General features: G+C 46.2%; 1 protein-coding gene across 1 annotated transcript in view; it reads left to right on the top strand.

Annotated features, from left to right (window-relative positions):
• The window catches only part of COL4A1 (collagen type IV alpha 1 chain), a 140,139-nt gene that overhangs the window by 36,451 nt on the left and 80,721 nt on the right, over positions 1-22,967 (top strand). The window contains exon 2 of the mRNA XM_073887444.1: positions 21,818-21,877. Coding sequence (XP_073743545.1) covers positions 21,818-21,877 — 60 coding nt within the window. The remainder of the gene's footprint in view (positions 1-21,817; positions 21,878-22,967) is intronic.

The following is a 22,967-nucleotide window of genomic DNA, read 5'->3' as shown; positions in this document are numbered from 1 at the left end:
AGCAGCAATAGGGATGAGGGTGTTCTGAACTCTGTCTTTTGATACAACTTTTACAGATGTCTTGGCTCTGAAAAAGTTCTGCCCTACTTTCTTTTTTTCCTTTTTTTCTTTCTTCTTCTTCTTCTTTTTTTTTTTTACAATAGTAAACATTTAACTGTCTCATTTTGGATTTTTCGAGATTTATAATTAGGAATTTATCTTTACTTGGTCATAACATAGATAGCCCAAACTTGTATTTCTATACAGCTTGTAAGATAACCCTAATAAGCGTTTACAAGGAATGATCTGCAAAATGGTACACCATTTCAACTATTAAGTTTACATTTTCATTAAATATGCAGTTGATGAGGCTTCTCTTATCCCACACAAGAGACAAAAGTTTTCATTCATTTCATTCATTTAGAAAATAACTTTAATCCCATTGTGATGATCATGAGAATAACTCGGAGTTGCTCGTTTGAATGCAGGTTTCAGCGTGGGTTTTGAAGGGGGGCCGTGCTATAGTTTCTGTTAATAATCTGCTTTGTGGGCGGTCCCTTGGTGGCCGGGGGGTTTTCCAGCAGTGACTGATGGCACGGTGCCCCCTGTTTTTCTCAGCTGAACCTAAATTCCAGATCTGGGAGTGCCAGACTGGGGGTATGATGTCACTGCTGGAGGTCAGAGCTCACCCTGGATTCATGGGAGCCTTTGTCTCTGGTACAGGTGGTTTGCTCTCTGGTTTGGAGCAGGGGAGGACACTGCACATTTTCTTTGTCTCCTTCACCAAATGCATAGACGTTTTCCCGGAAGGTTTGAAGAGTGTATGGGGTTCAGCCAGCTAATGTTACCTGCTGGGGAGATGTTGGACTCGTTTGATTAAAGTTCAGATTCACACCTTTGAAAGCAGACTCTGGCCTGACGCTTTCCATGTCAAGAGTGCCTGTGTGCTCCTAAGGTCTGTGGGGCCAAGCATCTGGAGTGTGCCTTTGAGCAGGAAGTTTGATAGACTCTTTGCAACGCTTGACATGAAATACTGAGTTTATAACCCAGTCCTTGACAGGGAAGGTGTCATGAGGGAGACAGACTCATCGGGGGAAGTCGTTAGGACTGAGTGGAAAATTTAGAAGGGCAGTTGATTAGGACAGCTAGAAATACAGACCCTTGGCCTGGAAATTCCAGGTACGTGATATTAATTAGTGCAGCTGAATCAGGAGACATGTGTTTCCCCTGAAAATGTGTTGTTTATACTTTCCTCCCCATTGTGTGAACTCCAGACCCTTGGGGTCAAGCGCACCGTATTTCCTCTGCCCTAGTACGGTAGCGGGACTGGGGACCAAGCAGCATCTCGGAAGCATCTGTGCAGTCTTGTCCAAATATAGGCTAGGATTCAGAGTGACGAGAGAAAGAAGAAGGTTTTAAAGTCCCACATTAAGTTATACACACATAGAAAACAAAAGTAAATTTTCAGAAGTGTTCTGATTTACTATAACTACAATCAGTTTGCCGACTGGATGGTTTATTTGTCAGTACCTGGCTGGGGCCGGGGGCAAGCGTATTTCCAAGTCCAGCTTCTCACTGTTGTCCAGCCATCCTGATGGTGGTGCAGGGGTTTTTGCAGAGGCAGCTCATCGTGGAGAGAGCGAGGCCATGGAGTTAGGTCCCAGTTTGGAGCTCAGTGTCTCTGGCTGGGAGATACTGGGCTCTGCAGATCTGCAAACGGAGCACCCCTCAGGGTTTGGTGACATTGACTGAGAATCTAACAATCTGTTTCCAAAGCTCCGGCAGCACCTAGTAGGTGCTTAGTAGACATCGGCTTCTTCCTTTTCCTCCTCTGATGTGGGCTCATGCCATCCTGTTGAACGTGCGGTGGAAGCGCACGCAGGGAGGGCAGAGGAGCGTGGCCCCCGCCCCAGGAGAGCCCCGCAAAGCCACCGTCTGGTGGTCCTGAAGTGGGTCATGTCCTTGCCATCCTTGGTCGGTCGTCTCAGGCCCTGCGGAAGGCTCGGCCGCCTGCTCAGACAGAACTGCGTTTCCTGCCATGCCGGGGCACCGGACTGGGCTCCAGCGGTGACTTAGGAGCGGCACGTGTGCTGCTGGGGCTGGGGGTCGGGGGGCATGGCCAGGGCCCAATGCCACCGTGTCCGTGTCCCTCACATTGGCCTCTGGTGGCGGATCCCAGAGGAAGTGGTGACGCAGTTTCAGACATCGTTTCCCACAGTGGTAACACTCCAGCCAGATGCCAGGGTCCCGCGCCTGGGACAGATCCTGGATGCGCCAGAATTCCCCGAGCAGGTCCCCTTTGGGCACATTCCCCCGGGGTATCAGTGCTTTCTAGGAGTATTTAAGTTTACATTTGTGTCTTCCTTCTTGGCTTGTCAAGTTGGGCTTTAAATACATTTGGGGGAATTTGAGGAGATACTTGATTTAAAGGCTTGGGAGTGCTTGGGCCGCTGCAAATTAAGGAAGAAGTTTTGGGGCTTTCTTTCCCTAAACACAAGAAATGGGTAGAGCTTCAGAGGAATGTAGCCCCAAATCAGCATGCCAGCAGGCCCCCAAATCTGGTAGATGGGAAGAGAGCAAACATCAATTTTGTCTTCCAGAGAATCCAAAATTAGAACCAACAGTGAAGAGCTTGGCAGTGGGTTCTGTGGGACGACATGAGGGCCGTGGGGCCCCGAAATCTGGGATGCTTGTGGTGGGCTCACCACTGTCCCAGGAGGGTGGGATATTTTTTCACATTTTTTTTTTTTTAATTGGGACAAACATGCATAGCACAGAATTTACCACCTTAACCACGTTAAGTGTCCGGTTCAGTGGCTTTAAGTCCATTCAGACTGTTGTGCAGCCAACACCACCTTCCATCTCCAGAACTTTCTATCTCCTCACACTGAAGCGTGGTACCCGTTAAGCAGAACCGGAGGTTAACGCCCTCTCAGTCCGAGAGGCCTGCACGCTGTGCTCATCTCCTGGGCGTCTGGGAAGGAGGGTACTGTCTTGTATTCCGGATGCTGAGATGTGGTTTTCGGTACGTGTTACCATGAAGGATGCAGGAGCCAGGTAGTTCCTGCCCACACTCTGCGACCCTGGGTGCAGGTGGTGTGTGGAGCACGGCTCCCGGCTCTTAGGTGGGCTGCGTGGTGGGGTGGCGGCAGCCTGAGCGACGGGACACAGTTGTGTATCCCGCAGGCAGAGAGGAAGGGGTCGCCTGGGCGTGTGGGGTTTTAGGCCGAGGCCCCAGCTGGGCCATGCGCGCCCATGGACAGTGGCTGACCTCTGGTTTCCGTGGCCCTGAAGGGAGCGGAACTTGATTAGAATGACAGACGCGTTTTGATTTCACATGATAACGTTTTACCACATTCTAAACACATCCTTGGAAATAAACTCTTGCTTTCACCTTTCTTATGAACCCGAAAGTATGAAAACCATTTGCAGACGACTGGACAGGGCCTTTTCCTGCTGATGGGCGCTGCGCACGGGTTCAAGGGGGGGAAAGCTTGTGTTCTGCAGCTTCCTGTCTAGTCAACAGAGTAAAACAAAAGAGGAAGGATGGACAGTCGGGTTCCTTCAACTCCTTAGACTAAAATAAAATTTCCCATGCCATGTTGTGTTCCACCCAATTTTGTAGACAAGTCTTTTTAGAAAAGCATCATTGTGGATGAAACACTTTCAAACGGTTTGCTTTAGATTTGCACAAAGTTTAGAATAAACATGTCATGTCAGACTGGAGGATGAGTCACGCAGGCGGTCACTGATGGAGCCACCCAGTTCGGGTCAGTGAGCTAAAAGCAATATAAAATAATGAAAGCTGGGCTCGGGGAGGAGGAAGGAATGGGGGGTGTTGAAAGAAAAACAAGGTCTGGAGAGTATTGCCCTAAAAAGGTAAGACATACAAACTGACAGGATGGAAAAACCCAATTGTGTGGGGCTCCGGAGGCTGGGAAAGGTGTACACGTGAGGGACAGACTGTGGAGGCCTCCACGGCCTACGCGCTGGGTCAGGTGGGGTGCCCGGAGCCTCCGGGATGCCCTAGTGGGCCCGATGCCACCCCAAGCTGGGTGGGTTATGGTCCAGCTCTCTGACTTGCTCAGCGTTGGGAACCACTATTTTGGGGGATCGATCAAGGCTGCGTATGTCTTCCGTGTATTTTCCATTTTTAATGCTAGGAAATGCATCTCCCCTGAAACTCTACCGAACATCACTTAATCTTTACTTTTTTGAGGATCTTTAATAATTTAAGGATTTCACGATATATATTTTGGAAAGCACTGTGTATCAGGTTTCTTTGTATGGTAAGATTAGCAAAAGCTCTAGTTAAACTGAAAATTGAAATCTACAACTTAAGCTAGTGTCACTTATTAGCTTCTTTATCAACTTATTGTTGACATCAGCTGGTAATCCCAGACCATGTTTCCCGTGGACAGAAGGCACATGGTGGGAGTACATAGACTGAAATAAAAAATCAAAGCCTATGTCACTCTCTAAGTTAATCTATTGGATTTTGGGTATTTTTATTTGTCGGACATGAATAAAAGGGTGTTAAGCCGTAATTCACCCACTGTTGAAACCACCGGTCTTCTTTCTCATGTGCTGAATGACTCTTGCATGAGGTGGTTGAAGAAATGTGCAGACAGAATAAATGTAACCTTTGAGGAAGCCCAGCCCAGCCCATTGTGAATGTGTTTTCAGTCTGTGCAAGATTACGAAGAGGAATTTTAGTCTCTAGCCCAGTCAAGACAACTGTACTTCATTTAATGGCAAAACCAACAGGATTTGTTGGATTTCAGAAGTATATTTCCAAGTTCTGTAGAGGTACACTTGGGAATTGATTAAAAAAGGTAAATAAGAGTTTCAATAGTTTGCGTGTCAGGAAGGAACATGTCATGTATACACACAGACGTGCACGGAGACATGTGATGCTTGTATTCCTCTGTGAGTGTGAGGTCAGGAGCAACCACCCAGTTTATACTGAAGCACTGATACCCTAGAAAGTGTGTGAGTGGCCGGCAGACATTGCGAGTCGTAATTAGAATGCTGTTGATTCTTAATGCTATACTAATTGATGACTCTAAATCCCCTTGATAATAAGAGAGCAGTGACTTGGGACACACGCGAGGGGCTTGTGATGGAATCCAACAACTAGAAACAAGTAAAGGAAAAGCAAGTTAAAAGAATTGGGTTATCACCTGGTATTGTATCTGCAAGTCACAGAGTGAGTTGGCGTGGAGGTCCGTTTGGCCAGTGTGTGGAATCGGATGGTTTAACGCTGAAATCCATGCCCATGCTCTTAACTGGCAGTTCACCCCCAAGAGAAAAACCCAGCAGTTGCCAGTTCGCCATGAGTTTGGTTGATTGCACCATCATGATTTTAATCTCCTACAGATTCCAGCTTTTGTGTATTGTTAAGTCAGGTTCTCCCTTCGGATATCTTTATGAGCTTCTTGGCGTATCCATATTTAATTTCTTCCAGAACTGGCCTCGTTCACTGCACCCGGGGCATCTGCCCCATATTCCAGGAGCATTGTTCCCTCTTCCCGTCCCTCGGCTTCTGCCTCTTTAGTTTTCTCCTTTGTCGGATGCCTTGTTCTCCCAAATGCAGAAATGATAATGGGCTGCTCTAAAAATAGACCTTTCCTGCGAAGTTAGAGGTTTGAACTGTAGGGTTGGCAGAGTATAGCAAAGACACTCAAGTGTTTCAAAGAAAGAACGAGCTGCCTTCCAGCACATGAAGGTGTCCATCAAAATGTGAAAATATAGCTATCGAAAGCACAAATGTGGTTTTGGTTTCCAGTGCCATACACCTCCCCAGAAAGTATTTGCTTTGAATCGTGTTCATGGACCAGTTCCCCCTGACTCAACATGGATTCTCTTTAAACTCCACAAATGGTAGTGAAAAGTTTTCTAGAATTTTCTACATGTTAACTTGCTTGATACGCATGGTTTACCACTAAAACCCATATTGTTATTTCCACAAATCTCCTTAAGCTCTGTTGTATTGTATGCACAGGAACTGTTACGGGGAAATAAGTATTTAATGATTGTAAATGGGAAAACACAGAAACTAGGGCTATTTGTGTATCTTTCCAATGGAAGGATCAGGGAGAAATAGAGTGAGTTTCCATATTGTATGTATTTCATTTTTATACTAAATTATGAGTGGCTTAAGTCAGCTTCATATTTTTCTAACTCTTGGAAAAGATAAGGATTTTTGAAGTCACCACACATTTTGTCAGCGGCGTCCTGTGTGCGTGGTTGCAGTGGGTGCTGGCAAAGCCTTGTGCTGACTTGTTTCCCTTTGGCGGTAGGATTCTGTGGAGGGGTAGAGTGGGAGGTGTGGTTTGGAGATGATGCCTCTCCATAAAACAAACACGTATGGCTGACCTCAGAGCCGTTCATGGACCTCCGAGGAGTCGCTGGTCATGGCCTCACGGCCACAGAGTCAATACAGGAGCTTGTCTTTGAGAAACCACGGCCCTGACCACTGGCACTTCAGCTTCCTCCTGTGGTTTGCCCCAGTTTCTCTCCTTTCACCCTAAGTGCTGGGTGGTGTGTGTAGGTGGGACTTTGAGAGCGCCACTCTGCCCAGCAAAGGAGAGGTTTGGTCTCCTATCCACGATGTTCCATAGAAGCCCAAGGGACTGGTTGGAGGTTTTGGCTGAGGCCCTGCAGAAATGTGCATGTGACCTGAGAGGATGTCACCTAGAATCCTGCAGACGGATCCCTGACCTTCCGTCGGAGGCAGAGAGCGCTTGCTCCGTTCATCCAAGAGTCTGTGACGCGAACTTTCTGTTTGCAGTTCGATCGAGTTTTCAGACCCAGTTTCAAAGATACAAATCAAGGAGTGGGATCCTTAGGGGGTGATGTTTCCTCTGCAGCATTTTAGAATCCGTCGTTTATGGAGAGGATGAATCTGCTTTCGCGCAGTGGCTTGACAAACGAGTCTGGTGTTGGAGACTGAGTGTGGTCAGGAGGATGGACACCTGAGCTTCGTTCTGCCTGGGATGGGTCCAAACATGCCTTTTGTTCTGGACCCTGCCCCGAATCTGACAAGAAAGGTGAACAGCTAACAGGACTAGCGGTAAATGTTTGATGCGTACTGTGTGGCCAGGGTCCACCCCACAGGAAACACTCGGTGCTGCCGTCCCTGTTGCTGATGACACTGTGTGGCTTTGCCATCGCCTCGCGGTGCCCAGCTGCGTCTGAGTCATGCGCAAACCTTCTCTAGGCGGCGGTGTATGCCCTGGGGTCCAGTCCTCTGTGGTTTCCAGACTTCCTCCACCTCCTCTGTGCTTTTCATCTCTGCCTGTGCTTCACGCTGCTTCCTCCGGTAAGGCCACAGATGCCCCCCCAGGCTCTGCCATCTTCCCTGCGTGCCGTTGGCCCGCCACCCCCGTGAAGCACGGGCCCCGTCTGGCCCACCCCGACTGGGCAGCCTTCCTCCTCCCCCGCTTGCTGCATCAGCCCAGCCCCCAGTTTGCCCCTTCCTCTGTTCTCCCAGTACAATCAGCAGCCGTGCTCCTGAGGTATTTAGTTTTGTACGTGTTCCTCCTTCCAGCCTGGAACATACTTGCAGGAAGGAGCCGCGCCTCATGCACGATCTCGTGCATCACCATGACCCATACATGCACGTCCCGCAAGCTTCTGTTCACATCAGTACCTCTAGGTGGACATCTCATGGGCCAGTGGCTGAGATGGAGTTCGGGGATGGTCTGCGGGATCTGTATTACTTCTTGCTAAGGATTTACGTGATTTCTTGCATCCATGAAAATGAATATGATTATGAGTTAAAGTTTGATAAGAAGACATGAGATATACAGTTTGGCAGAGAATAGAAATCCTTACATGAAATTAGTCTAAGTGACAGAACCACCAGCCAAGAGAATGAACTCCGTTACCATCTCCTATCATAAAACAAGACACATTCTCTCTTGCCCACTTCCCCCCTCTCCTTCCCCTCCCCTCCCTTTAGATGGGACCACGGTCCTTGCAGTCAGGCTCACTGGAGAACTTTCCCTCCCCTCCCCACATCCAGCGGAGTGGCAGTTCCTGTGCTCCTCAGTCCCTGACCCCTCTGCTCCCCTCCCCTGCCTCGCCCCACCCCCGCACCCTCTTCTCTGAGCTTGCTCAGTCCACAGCACCGCATGCTAACCTCGCTGGCAAGCAGGGAGGGCCTTTGTCTCCCTCAGTTCAGAACTTTGGAATGCCCCCAGTGGCCTATTGGAGAGGGAAACAGAAATCCCCTTGCCTGCCATCCAAGGCTCACATAGCTTGCATTCACCCCACCTGCCAACATGCCCTCCTCCTGCACCCTTACCTTACTTAAGGCTGCCTTGGTACCCCTGATCTTTCCTCTGCTGAGAGCAGGTTCACGCCTGAGAGTTCAGGCGCCTCCTCGTATGAGTCCTTGAGAGCGTGAGCCTGAGCCACCCTGCTCTCCTCTCACGCACGAGGACGGCGGCGCCAGCACAGAGTGCGTGCTCATCACACCCTGCAGGGCGAGGGCACAGCAGCTGGTCCAGCTGGTGCACCAGACCGTTGTGTGTGCAGAATTCCACAGAAAAGCAGCGCTCCTGTATGCTTTTCAGAAGGAGAACATACCCCGTCAGGATGGAAGCAGAGAGAGATGGGGGGGTCATACAACTCAGATCACATTCCAGACCGAGACTGGGGGAGGCTGGTGACGTTGCTAATCTGAGGAGAAATTTGCAATGATTTGAAATATCTGTTGCAGGAAAAACTGGCGATCTTGTGGCCACTGGTTTAATGAAGCCGCATGTCAGTCATACTTGCAGTATTTCGCTGGTCACTTAGGTCACTAGGCCCATTTTAAGTGTGTTACAAACTGTAGGGGTCCCTAAAGGATCAGAAAGTGGAGAAAATTGACTCCACTTTTTGATACTCAGTGTCATGTGAGTCTTCGAGCCTGGGTGCTGGCTCTCTGTCACTTCCCTCGAACACGTGGAGCCTTCAGGAGATCTTCTCAAACTGCCCTTTTGGTGGGAAAACTGCTCAGTGTAAATCCCTCTTGATAGCCGCCCTGTGGACACGCAGTGTGGCGTTGGACTAGCCTGCTTGTTGGGAATTTTTATTCAATGTAGTAAAATGCAGTGCCTTTTCTGGGTTCCAAAAGGAAAAGCACCTGAAGTTTTCACCGAGCGTTCTTTTGATCACAAATTTAGAGTGGGGTAGGAGTTTATCTGAAGGTGTATGCCGGGAAGGGTCTGGGTGGGGGCAGAGGGCGCCTGTAGCCACGGTAGTTTGAAGGTACTGTGTGCGTTGCGATGTCTCCAACACTGTGACACAGGAAATGGGGACAAACAATGTGAATCTGGGGTTCCGATCCAGGGACAAGCAGCAGCAGGGTCCATGGGCTTCTTGGGTCCAGGGTTCTTACCACCCAGGCCCGGAGTGAGCAGGACGCCGCCTGGGGCTGCCCGCTCTCCTTTCCCCCACATCCCCTCCGGCTTCCCCTCTGTCCCTTTCCCTCCCTTCCTCCCCACGTTTGACTCTCCAGCCAGCATCTGCAGCATCTCTGACCGTGGCCCTCAGTAGCTTCTCCCTCTGCAGGGCGCTGGGGAGCAGGGTGGGCGTGCAGAACGCACAGCACGCCGGCCTCAGGACACGCTTCTGAATTAGCCGTGAAGCTCGAGCCTGCACGTACAGTAGATTATGCGCTCTTCTGTTCACGGCTAGGGACTAATGCAGAAGGCACTGGCTACATCCGGTTGTCAAACTTTGTCTCCCGGGAAATTTGCCCTCACTTTGAGAGAGCAATTCTAGACTCACCGATTGGTGTCAGAGTTACCAGAGTCCACGGGTCGCCACAGAAGTTAGGAATAGGAGGCCATGGTTCTGCAGGGAGTCAGCTACGTACGCTCAGGCCATGTGGCCAAGACCTCAAAATTCAGCTCCCCACCAGCCTCAGGAGCATGCGGTCTCTCCTGTCACATCCCCACTGGTACCAATGCCCCCTCCTGACCACGTCCCCCACCAGCTCTCCCTCATTCTGCCCAGGAGAGTACAGTTTCCTGTGTCTTCCTTTGAAACATGCTTTTTTTGGTTCTGTCCCGGTAACTGGTGGTGTCCCTTCTGTGCCCCAGCACTTGCCTCACATCCTGTCTTTGCTCTGCTTCATCTCTCATTTGTGTCTTTCTTCACAGCAACCCCCCCCCCGCCCCCCGCCGCCCACCACAGGCTGGGACCCAGCAGGGACCTGCTCTGCAGATCTCTGTGAGCGCTTGGACAGGGCGCAGGGGCCCTCCTCTGCATCTGTGGCTCACCGCTCACCTCCCTTGGAGGAGGCGTTACGTTTGGCTTACCCTGCTTGTTGTCATGCTCAACGCCACACTCTCAGCGTCCGGGCCTGCCTGGCCCACGTCCCCTGCACAGCAGATGCTCACCTCCCGTCGCCCATTGGGTAGAAGAGAAGTCACACAGGGTCCTGAGACCAGGGGTGAAGGAATGGATGGCTCAAGCCCACGTGGCGCTGCTTCCATCAACCCCCACCCCAGTGTGGGCTAGTCCTGGGGTGCAGAAGGAAGACGTGAAGGCGGATGTCTGACGGGCAGTGGCCAGACTGGGGCATGGAAGCAGTGAAGTCTGGGTTGTACTTGGGAGCCATAGAGAGAGGAAAGATGAAAAACAAAAATAGCCAGAAGAGCTTCACGGATTCAAACCCAACAGAGCCTTGCACATTTTTCCAAAGTTGGAGAAAGTAGTTCCAGCTTTTTTTCTTGCCTGACTGGGTAAAATGCACTGTTTTTTAAGAGTGGCTAGAAACTTATCTCTACTTGTGGCACTGAGGAGTCTCCGGGGAGGCAGGTGGGTGTGGAGGGGCCACCAGAGGGGAAGGAGAGGCTGCGGCCGTAGGTGGAACCCTGCGCTGTACAGAAAGGCCTCGGGAACTTGGGGACGGTCGCCAAGGGCAAGAATTTTATTGGTGGAGGGTTCCCCCTCCGAAATTAGGAAATGTGTTTCATCTGGGCCTGAAGAGCCCCTGAGTCCACGTCTTCACCCAGGGCAGCCTCTTGCTCTGGAAGAACATTCGGGGAGCGACTCAGTGGGAGGACCCTTGGGCTGGACACTTTGCCCAAATCAACTCCCCTGCATTCGTGTATCAGGCCAGTGAGTGGGCAGCACCGGGGAGCCCCTGGCCTCCCAGTTCTCCCCTCCAGCCTCACCCCACCCCTGCGTCCCAGCGGACACGCCAGCCCACCGACCCCTTTCACACAGAGACATCTGAGCCACTGTCATGGGGCAGCTAATTATAGTCACATCTGCTCACAGCTGGACAAGACAGTGACCTGGAGGTGAAGTGCCGGCCCCAGTTGTTCCCTCTGGCCCATTCCGTTCCTCGGGCGGGGACATTTAATATCCGCCCCCGCTGCGTGGGGGAAAGGGCACAGAAGACCTGGAAACACACAGATCGTCTGGTGGGTGAACAGGGAACAGAGCCACGATCCCGTGCTGCCGGGCAGGGGAGCCGGGCAGACACCCTCACATCCTCTGCGCGTGTGGTTTGCTGGGAGCCACCCGTGGGCCCGCAGGCTCTGGCCCGGCCTCCCATGCACCGTGCTTAGTCAGAGATGCTCATGTCACAAGTTCAGTTTGGTTCTCAAAGGTTTGCATGCTAATTTGTTTTCTTGCCAAGAATGTATCAACACTTGGGGTTGTTTTCAGATGAGAACAGGAATATTTTCTAAGTCCAGAAAGTAGTAAGGAGATTTGGTTTCCATGTTTTCCATGATTGAATGGAACAGAAATGTTGTTTTATTTAGCTAAATTCTGCTTTCCATTGGGTTAACAATGGAGAATTATCTTCACATCTCTAACATTTATCAAAACAAGACGATGATGATATTAATTAAACAAATGCAGACGAAAGCCCATGGATGGTGAGCTCCTTGGAGATTAATCATCCTTACGTCCATCATGCCAAGCATACTTTTGGAAGTTCATAAATGGTGCACAAATGTAAGCTTTTAAGAAATTATTATTTGTATTGCAACATCTGGCCTCTTTTGCTAATAATTTTTAAATTCAATGCACACTTCCTGGGGGGTAAATTTTATTAAAGAAATGTGTAAAATCAGAGGGACACAGCTCAATGCATCTTGCACAAACAGAACACACCCACCGAACAGAAGCCTGGAAACCCCCCTTCCCCTCACTAACAGCCCCCGAGGGTAGCCAATAAACAGTTTTCAGCTTTGCATAAACAGAGTCAGCCGGCTTGCCCTGTGTTGCCTGGCTTCGGTTTGCGCAGTATCGTGTGTGAGATTCACCCGCGTTGTGGCCGCCTGCACTCAGTGGGCAGAGGGCTTCACTCTGTGAATGTGCATCTGTCCATTCCTCCATTTGTGGTTTAGGCCGCTGTGGGTACTGCTGCTAGGAACCTTCCTGAATATGCTTTATTTTATTTTACTGAAGTACAACAAAGTGCAAAAATTGTAAGTTCACAGCTCAGTGAAGTTTTGCAGGTGGAACCACCCATCTGTGTAACCAACCACCCTCGTCAAGCAGAGACCAGCACCCAGGAACCTCCCTCCTGCCCCAGCCTCTGACTTCTTTCACCCTGGATAGTTACACCTGTTCTTGGAGTCAGTGCAGTGGGACCAGACAGGGTGTGCGTTTCAGCTTGAAGTTTTAAGCTTCTCTTTCAGGGCCGTCCTCTCCGGACAGTGGGCGTGTGGAGGTGTGGGGAGCCATTTTGCAGAACCTCATGGCAGGAAGCAAACATTTAAAACAAGAATGACCAAAAATAGCATGTACTAGTTAAAATCACAAACTGGATGGAAGTTAGGAAATTTTAATATTTATTATACTCTGTATTTCTTTATGATGTTTTAATACCCAAAAACAGTGTGAGTGCTCTTGGTGCTTTTCTTTGGGTGGTCATCTTTGATTTACCACATCGAGCCTTTTCTGGTAAGGAAATAAAGTGAAAATAGAATTGAGAAGATCAAATTCTGGTGGCATGTGATACACGTAAATATTTAATTAAGATGGTGTCAGCAGTGAGAGTGCAGGAGCATGGCTCTGATGATGTCCCTGTCATGCACACACGCACACTTGCACCTGGGGGGCACATAGCAGGTGTGGCATCGGCTGGGAAAGCCCATGTGAGGACGCTCAGCCCCAAGATGCTGCCCAGCGGTTGTCCGGCATCTGTCCCACTTGACAGACCCATGGGGGGGCTGCGCGTATGGAAGCTCCACTTTTGGTTTCTTCACACTTTTAATTTCTACCCAAGTAGCACTGGAACATTCCTTTGTCTCCACATATTTCTTTAGTTGGATAATTATTCCAAAGATTCCCTGAAGAAGTACTACAACCAGGAAGAAATTTAGGATGGTAGTATCACCAGAAAACTATTTTGACATTTTGCACAGCACGGGGAATGTACAAAGGAATTTGAAAGATAAGCTATTTAGACTTGGCAGATCTCCACATGTCCCTATTTGGTGGGATGTGAAACACATAAAAATTGTGAAAGCAGTGACGTTAAAACTCTACCTTCCATCAGAAGCAGGGAAAAAGTCAGGAAATCAAGGACTTCACTGTTAAACTCATTCCAAATATGCCTTCCTACAGAAGATACGTCACAGCAGATTAGCACAGCAGAGCGTGTGTGTGTGTGTGGGCTTGTGCTCGGGCTCTCTCACCCACACACACCCACACACACTTGCCCACGCACACATGTGCACACACACGCAGATGGCACAGCACTTGGCATCCTTTGGTTAAGTAAACAGGCGCTCTCGCCCCTGAATTAGCGAGCCTTCCCCCTTCCTGCGTTCCCACATGGAGCACTCACTTTAATGTTGAGAAGAGCTCCCTGTTGGTCTGAAGATCAGAGGAAGACCGGAAATAGGCTTCATTTCAAGCTAAAGTCACTGACCTCCATCATTCCCCTTCCTTCTTTGGCACTCGTTCTGCATATCATAAATCTCTGGGAATTTTTAGAACTTAACATACTTTACAGCATTAATGCTGATGGTTTGACTCTCTGGAAATCTTAAATTGGGGCAAGGAGGAAAATGGGTATAATATTAATTATTTTGTCATGTGCTGAAAAGTACAAAGAGACTGGAGCAGACTGGAAATGATACTTGTTTTAGGGGCTACTTCGTTGTACCTTTTGCCTTCCTTTCACATTGTATTTTTTAGTTTTCGCTTAAAGTGGCTACGGAAGTTTGTGTGTGCTTGCGCCCCTGCCAGACTTCACGGAGAGCTAATAATGTCTTTTCCTCTGTTCAGCTTCCATTGGAGGTAGCCTCTTATACTCTCGTGGTAGGTTAGTGGCTGTAGGGTCTGCTGGGAAGAGGCTAGAAGGACCGTCAGGAGTGACGTGGTTTCCATTTGGTGGTTCTGCACTGTTGGGGACATAGATGTGAAGTATTCCTGCCGAGAGCTGTCTGGGGTTCTCCTCTCCCCATGGTCTGGGTGACCCCTCTAGTGTTGGCCATGGATAGCCCACTTCCACAAGAGAGATCAAGGCTCACAACTTTCTGACTTTTTGGGTCTTTAGCCACATACCGGTACATTTTCAAGCGGAGGACGTCTGTGACCAGCTTCCTCGGCCGTGACCTGCTGCTCGGGAAGAAAGCACAGGCTTTGCTTTCAGTACTTAGAGTCCTCCAGCGAGGGGAAAGGCAGGAAAAAGGAGGATGAGTACTTCACAGAATGTACACATTCTTCCCGTCCTAGAATCTGGAACAGCTGGATGGGAGCTGGTTGATGGGGCCCAATACGTTCCAGACGCTGGGAAAAATGAGCAGCCCTTATAAACTCCCTCAGATGTGTGGCCAGCAGGGAGCTGCCTGAGTCTGTGAGACCCTGCTCGTTTTTTGATTTTGCTGAGAGGTCCAGATGCAAAATGTAATTCCTCAGGAAATCACGACATCCGTGACATAGTCTTTAACACGTTAGATCACCAATGACATTTTGAATTTGAGTAACATGCAGTTCATTTGCCCTTTTATGCTTTGTAATTCACTGCGGGGAGTTGAGACGTGCATCACTTAAGGCTCTTATTTTAATTAGCTGTTGCAAAGTCATGCATTACATCTGATTGAAAAGGGATCCTTAGAGCGTCACTGGTGTTCTTTTTAGCAGTGCACTCTTGAATCACAACTAAAATACCTCTGTGTGCCAGGGTGATATCCAGCATGGGCCGTTATATGACAGCGATGTTAAGGGCCAGAGTAGTGATATTTCAAAATAGATTTTAGGGGCGCCTGAATGGCTCAGTCAGAGAAGCATGTGACTCTTGATCTCGGGGTCGTGAGTTTAAGCCTCATGATGGCTGTAGCGATTACTTAAATAAAAACATTTAAAGAAAGCAAAATAGATCTTATTTAGCAAAGTAAACATGCATCTTATGATTTGTGTTGGTCTAAAAATTAGTTTTATTTATTTTTTTTTAATGGGGCCATTTACATAAAATGCTAGGCCACCCAGAATGTGAAACAAAAATCATGGTCTAAAAATGCCCTTAGTTCCAAAAAGCTGACCATAATTTAGGATTATTAGAATGATCAATTCTTTGGAATTGTCTTTTCGGGCCAGAATTGGTAATAAAACTTCCTACAAGAATAAAGCAGATAAGGAGCCATGAATGTCTTTTGTGTGGGATTTTTTTTTTAATTTTGTTTGATATACAGTATAAGCTGGTGGGGGCAGGGTGAGGATCTTTTATTCCTATGATAGAGCCTATAATAAAGGCTCTAGTCCTTGATTTCTCATCTCAGATTGCCCCCAAAGTTTGCCATGACCTGCAGCCTTGCCCGAGATAAAACTGGCCATTTGTTACGCACACACGCGGGGTGTGTTTCTGTCGCAAAGGCACAAGAAGCAACTTGACCCCAACATCCACAGCCATGGCCCTGCAACCTCTTATCTGGTGTCCCTTGCAATGAAAGCATTTGCTGAGAGCTTAAGGGAACAGTTCCAGGAACTTCATGTTTATAACTTCCCTCAAATTAAATGGTGATAAGCTTCTGAGATTTTAATCAGCATTTCAGAAGAGAAAACCCAGAATCACCAAATAGCCATTTTGAGCTTCAGTTATGTGATTCTCTGCCTACTCTGAAGTTTAGAAGAAACCATATTGACCTGTAAAGTAGACAAGCCCGTCCCGCTTCAGGCTGTTCTTGGGTTTCGGCCAACTAAGCCGGGGTGGTAGGTGGATGTTTCTTTCCTACCAGATAAATGAGTCTCAGCCTGGTTGATTTTTCCTTCTGGCATCTGTAGGCGTGGGATGGGGTTTAGCAGAGTTTAAAGAGCAGAGGTGTGTTCCTGAGCCTGGCTCAGGAGCAGGAGGAGAGTTGTAGGGCTGGGCTGGAGGAGGGAGGGGTAGACTGACCCAGAGCCCCAGGCACTGGGATGCCTCGCCCACCCGGCTTTTCTGGTCTGGGGGCCCACCCAGCAGCTCCGGGAGCCCCCACGTCCCTGGCCAGGCCCACAGCCGGCCCAGTCTCCTCTCTGGAGTGTTTACTCATGGTGCTGTTAGTGAGGCAGTCATCTGTTGGGAGCTGACCTACCCGTGTGGCTGCATCGTTCTGTACACCTGTTATTCAGGCTGGTTAAATGGCCGCCAGCACCACCAGCAGCTGACCACCAGAGGCCGGGTAGTCACTGCTCTGTTTCCTCCGTTCTAAGATACCCATGTATTAACGCTTGAACAACTCTGAAGCTCCTGTATGTCTTCACGGTTGATGATGCATCATTGTTTCATCAGTGCTCTGCTTTATTTCCCAGCACAGGTCTTCCAGCCTATGCTATGTGAGATGAAATACAGTCCACATCAAGCTTGGTGGGATTCTGGGCCGGCCCCGAGTGCTCTCAGGGTCCCCAGGGTAGGCATACAAGTAAAGGCTGTGAGAAGCATTGGACGGGTGTTGCAATAGGGGCGTATCACTCACCCTTCTGGGAGCCTGGGCGGGGCGCAGCCAGCCCTCAGGTGGGCGATGAGGCAGGAGATGGTGATGTGTGGGGTACGTCTCTTGAGTCTTTGAGTACTTAGCTTTGGGCATTTTGGATGAACCTTCTGGAGAATTTTGACCTCCCCTCTTTGGAAAACTCTCAGTGGTCACCAGATTTAGAATGTTGATTTGATTGATTTAGAATGTTAGGAGGTTATAAGATTGCATGCTGAAAGTTGCCCCAAATGTGAATCAGGGAAAGAAACAGTCCCATCATCTATGGAGTCTGTTTGGACTGTTGTCAATTGTCCCCATTTCCAAAATATAAAATTAATAACAGCTTACTGTCTTGGAGGCACTTGTTCAGATTTCACTTTATTGAAGTAAATATCTCCAGATGCAGTTGTTTTATGCAGAAGATCTCCATGGCAACAGGGCTAAGCCTTGAGTACATTGTTAAAAAAATAGATTTCACATGATCACAGTACTATTCATAGTATTGTCTTATGTTTGAGAAACTGTGATCACTTGAAGCAGATTTAAATACACATTTTATATTAGACCAAATACACAGCCTCTAATAAAGCTTATTAACTAAACTTCTTCTTGTCGCACCCCATTATATTCTGTCTATGACACCTGTGTCTATCTTGGTGTAAAATTTAGGTTTGACTAAGAGAATTGCAAATGTATGTAGGCACCATCATACTTTGATCTTTTAATGGGTTGGCAGTTTTACATAATGGAAGTTGGTGTCAACCTCGTTAGCATGTTATATTGAACCTCCAAAGTCATATTTCACATCTGTAAAACGGGTATGGTAACACTTACCTCATGTGGCTATTAGCTGGTCAAACAGTATGATAGGTGATTGTTTGTAGCACCTGGTGCGCTTTTGAATACCTTAGTTCCCTTCCTCTCCAGCTTTTTTTTTTTTTAACAGGATGCTACTTTATTTTTTTCATCATGATAAGTGCACTCCTTAATCCCCATCCCCCACCCACCTCCCCTCTGGTAACCATCAGTGTGTTCTCTGGAGTTAAGAGTCTGTTTCTTGGGTTGTCTCTCTCTCCATTTTTTTCCCTTGCTTGTTTGTTTTGTTTCTTAAATTCCACATATCAGTGGAATCATATGGTATTTGTCTTTCTTTGACTGACTTATTTTACTTAGCATGATACTCTCTAGCTCCATCCATGTTGTTGCAAATGGCAAGATTTCATTCTTTCTTATGCTTGAGTACAATTCCATTGTATGTGTATCCTACATCTTTATTCATTCATCTCTCAGTGGACACTTGGGCTGCCTCCATAGTTTGGCTATTGTAAATAATGCTGCAAGAAACATTGGGGTGCATGTGTCCCTTTGAATTAGTGTTTTTGTATCTTTTGGGTAAATACCCAGTAGTGTACTTTTTGGATTATGGAGTAGTTCAATTTTTAACTTCTTGAGGAACCTTCATACTGTCTTCCACAGTGGCTGCACCAGTTTGCATTCCCACCAACAGTGCACAGGGGTTCCTTTTTCTCCGCATCCTCGCCAACACCTGTTGTTTCTTGTGTTTTGATTTTAGCCATTCTGACAGGTGTGAGGTGATACCTCATTATAGTTTTGATGTGCATTTCCCTGATGATGAACGGTGACAAGCATCTTTTCCTCTGTCCGTTGGCCATCTGGATGTCTTCTTTGGAGAAATGTCTGTTCATGTCTTCTGCCCATTTTAAAAATTGGGTCATTTGTTTTTTGGGTGTGGAATTGTATCAGTTCTTTATATATTTTGGATACTAACCCTTTATTGGATATGTCATTTGCAGGTATCTTCTCCTATTCTGTAGGCTGCCTTTTAGTTTTATTGTTTCCTTCACTGTGCAGGAACTTTTGATTTTGATGGAGTCCCAATAATTAATTTTTGCTTGTATTTCCCTTGCTTCAAGAGACATATCTAGAAAGATATTGCTATGGCCGTATCAGAGAAGTTGCTGCCTGTGCTCACTTCTAGGATTTTTACGGTTTCAGGTCTCACATTTAGGTCTTTAATCCATTTTGAGTTTATTTTTGTGTTTGCTATAGGAAAGTATGGTCCCGTTTCATTCTTCTGCATGTGGCTGTCCAGTTTCCCAACACCATTTGCTGAAGAGTCTATCTTTTTCCCATTGTATATTCACTTCTCCTTTGTCAAAGATTAATTGACCATGTAATTGTATGTTTATTTCTAGGCTTTCTATTCTATTCCATTGATCTGTGTGTCTATTTCTATGCCATACTATTTTGATTACTACTGCTTTGTAATATAACTTGAAGTCTGGAACTGTGATACCTCCAGTTTGTTTGTTTGTTTGTTTGTTTTTTCCAAGATTGCTTTGGCTATTTGAGGTCATTTGTGGATCCATATAAATTTTAGGATCGTTTGTTCTAGTTCTGTGAAAAATGCTGTTGGTATTTTTATAAGGATTGCATTGAATGTACAGATTGCTTTGGGTAGTATGGATATTTTAACAATGTTTATTCTTCCAATCCATAAGCATGGAATGTCTTTCCATTTCTTTGTGTCATCTTGTATTTCTTTCATCATTTTTTCCCCCCTTTCATCAGTGTCTTATAGTTTTCAGAGTATAGGTCTTCCACCTCTGGTTAAGTTTATTTGTAGATATTTTATGTTTTTGGTATAATTGTAAATGGGATTGTTTTCTTAATTTCTCCTGTTGCTTCATTTTTGATGTATAGGAATTCAACAGATTTCTGTACATTGATTTTGTGTCCTGGGACTTCACTGAATTCATTAATCCGTTCTAGTAGTTTTTTGGTGGAGTCTTTAGGGTATTCTATATATAGTATCATATCATCTGCAAATAGTGAGAGTTTTATTTCTTCCTTACCAATTTGGATATTTTTTGTTTCTCTACATTGATTGCTGTGGCTAGAGCTTCCAGTACTATGTTGAATAAAAGTAATGAGAGTGGACATCCTTGTCTTGTTCCTGCCTTAGGGGGAAAGCTCTCAGTTTTCCCCTACTGAGTATGATGTTCGCTGTGGGTTTTCCTATGTGGTCTTTATTATGTTGAGGTATGTTCCCTCTAGACCTACTTTGTTGAGGGTTTTTATCATGAATGGATGTTGTACTTTGTCAAATGCTTTTTCTGCATCTGTTGAAATGATCATATGATTTTCATCCTTTCGCTTGTTGATGTGATGTATCATGTTGATTGATTTGTGAGTATTGAACCACCCTTGCATCCTGGGAGTAAATCCCACTGATTGTGTTGAATGATGTTTTTAATGTACTGTTGGATTTGGTTTGCTAACATTTCGTTGAGATTTTTGCGTCCATGTTCATTATGGATATTGGTCTGTAGTTCTTTTTAGAGATGCTTTCTGTGGTTTTGGTATCAGGGTGATGCTGGCCTCATAGAATGAATTTGAAGTTTTCCTTCCTCTTCTATCTACTGGAATAATTTGAGAAGAACAGGCATTAACTCTTTAAATGTTTGGTAGAATTCGCCTCTGAAGGCTTCTGGCCCTGGACTTTAGTTTGTTGGGAGTTTATTTATTTATTTATTTAATTACTGATTCAGTTTCATTGCTAGTAATCGGTCTGTTCAAATTTTCTATTTCTTCCTGCTTCAGTTTTGGTAGATTATATGTTTCTAGGAATTTATCCATTTCTTCTAAGTTGTCCAATTTGTTGGCATATAGGTTTTCATAATACTGTGTTATAACTGTTGTATTTCTGTGGTATTGGTTGTTATTTCTCCTCTTTTATTAGTAATTTTGCTTATTTGGGTCCCCTCTCTCTTTTTTTAAAAGGAGTCTGTCTAGAGGTTTATCAATTTTGTTGATCTTTTCAAAGAACCAGCTCCTGGTTACATTGATCTGTTTTATTATATTTTAGTTTCCGTATCATTTATTGCTGCTCTAATCTTTACTATCTCCTTCCTTCTGCTGGGCTTGGGTTTTGTTTGTTCTTCTTTTTCTAGCTCTTTTAGGCGTAAGGTTAGGTTCTTTGAGATTTTTCTTGCTTCTTGAGGTAGGCCTGTGTTGCTATAAACCTCCCTCTTAGAACTGCTTTTGCTGCACCCCAGAGATTTTGGGCCATTGTGTTTTCATTTTCATTTGTTTCCATGTACTTTTCAATTTCTTCTTTGATTTCTTGGTTGACCCATTCATTGTTTAGTAGCATGTTATTTAACCTCCATGTATTTGTGCTCTTTCCAGATTTTTTCTTGTGGTTTGATTTCTAGTTGAATGGCATTGTGGTCAGAAAAGATGCATAGCATGACTTCAGTCTTGAATTTTTTGAGGCTGGTTTTGTGGTCTAATATGTGATCTATTCTGGACAATATTCCTCTTCTCCAGCTTTTATTACATGCTTGGGTTCTTTTCATTCAAGCTTTTATCTGAATTAAAAATCAGTTCTTTAAGTTTGGGCTTAACATCAGCTCCTTCATTTATTTCCTCTTTGCATAAATGTTTGTTGCATGCTTGTGTGTCCTTGGGAATTCGAGGGACAAAGCATGGACTCTGCTCTCCCAGGTCCTCAGTTTCCCTGGTCTCAGGTCTGAAACTCCTAAATCAGAATCATAGCCTTGGAAATATGGGTGATGTCCTGTTAAAATAATCTCTGGGGAGGCAATTTCAAAAGTATAAATGACAGCCTTCCCTTTGTGGACCAAGTAGTGCTTTGATTTGCTCTACTCCAGGCTTGCTGTTTCATCTGTTAGGGCAAGAGAGAGAAGCCACAGGGCATGTACGTGATAACCCCATTAGAGCAAATCTGGATCTCATATTTTAAGGTCGTGTTCATAATAACAGGGTAGGACATCTCCCATAAAGGGGTGAAGATGCCAAAATCACTTAAATTAAAAAAATGACCTCAATTTGCAAGAGTTCTTCTATTTAAAGACGTTTTCCTCTTCTTCCAGGGTGGTTGTGCTGGCTCTGGCTGTGGGAAGTGTGACTGCCATGGAGTGAAGGGACAGAAGGTAAGTGGCCAAAGCTTAAGTAATAACAGTTCGTTTTGAATTGCCATCAGTATGGAAATCATTAGAAACGACATTAAACCTAACCCAATAATCAGCAATTCGTGTTAAAACCTTATTACTATTTTAATAATTTCCCCAGAGTGATACAAAGCAAAACCAGGCTTAATGTGCTGTCTAGGAAATCTCAACAGCAGTTCTCCAAAGACTCTGATAATCAGTGGCAATTAATGGAGAAAAAGGGATTCAGTTTATTTCCTTTTTTGACTCAAGAAGGAACATGTGTATTGGCAGAAAATCTGTTGAGCCAATAGTATTCTTTGGAATCCAGGTATAAGAATAAAACTGAGCATTTTTGTCAAAAAAGAAAAAGTTTCTATTGCACCTGTGGGCCTTTATTCAAATTAGTATTTTTAACCAATTTTTAATTCATAACACATTTGTCCAGATTTATTTATAAAAACAGTAAATATTTACTGTTCCCCAAATGCCAAATAGAATATTTTTTCTAAGCAAGTGCTCCTCCCTCCTGTGTGAGAATCATTGATCTGGATAAATCATTTCCATTGGAAGGCAATCGATATATGCATTTTAGTTTTTTGCGAGAGAGGGTGCCTGCCTGGTTTTCCCCAGCAACGGTGCAGGGTCCGGAAATTGCCTGGAGTGGTCCTAGAAGCCAGGTGTGGCAGGGCAGTGAGAAGACAGGGCCCGGAAGCCAGTTGCCCTGTTACAGATGGGGGCCTGAGGCAGGCGGAAGTGAGGAGAGCCCTGCTCTCCAGCCCTGGAGGGTGTCAGCCCAGCCAGATGCCCTTCCCTGGCCCCTGGCCTGCTGGAGGCCTATCAGGTCGCAGACTCACTCTTGAAATTCAGAGAATTCTGTAGAGAAATGGTTTTGTTTCTTTTTAGCCACTTGCTGAAGTACCAACATTATTTTTTTAAAAAAGATATGTTCCTAGTTGGTGACACCAGTATTACCTGGATAGTTTTTGAATAAATGCAGTATGTGAAAATATATTGATATCTTTCAATATCAACCGTATCAACTATAACTCACCTTCATGTTCTGTTCATCTTCCTATTTGGCAAGTTTTCC

The sequence above is a fragment of the Callorhinus ursinus genome, unplaced genomic scaffold (assembly GCF_003265705.2).
Source record: "Callorhinus ursinus isolate GAN/ISIS: 27379988/994484 unplaced genomic scaffold, GSC_fseal_2.0 scaffold79, whole genome shotgun sequence".
Lineage (NCBI taxonomy): Eukaryota > Metazoa > Chordata > Mammalia > Carnivora > Otariidae > Callorhinus > Callorhinus ursinus.
Note: the sequence above shows the minus strand (reverse complement) of the source record. Positions and strands in the feature narration are given on the sequence as shown.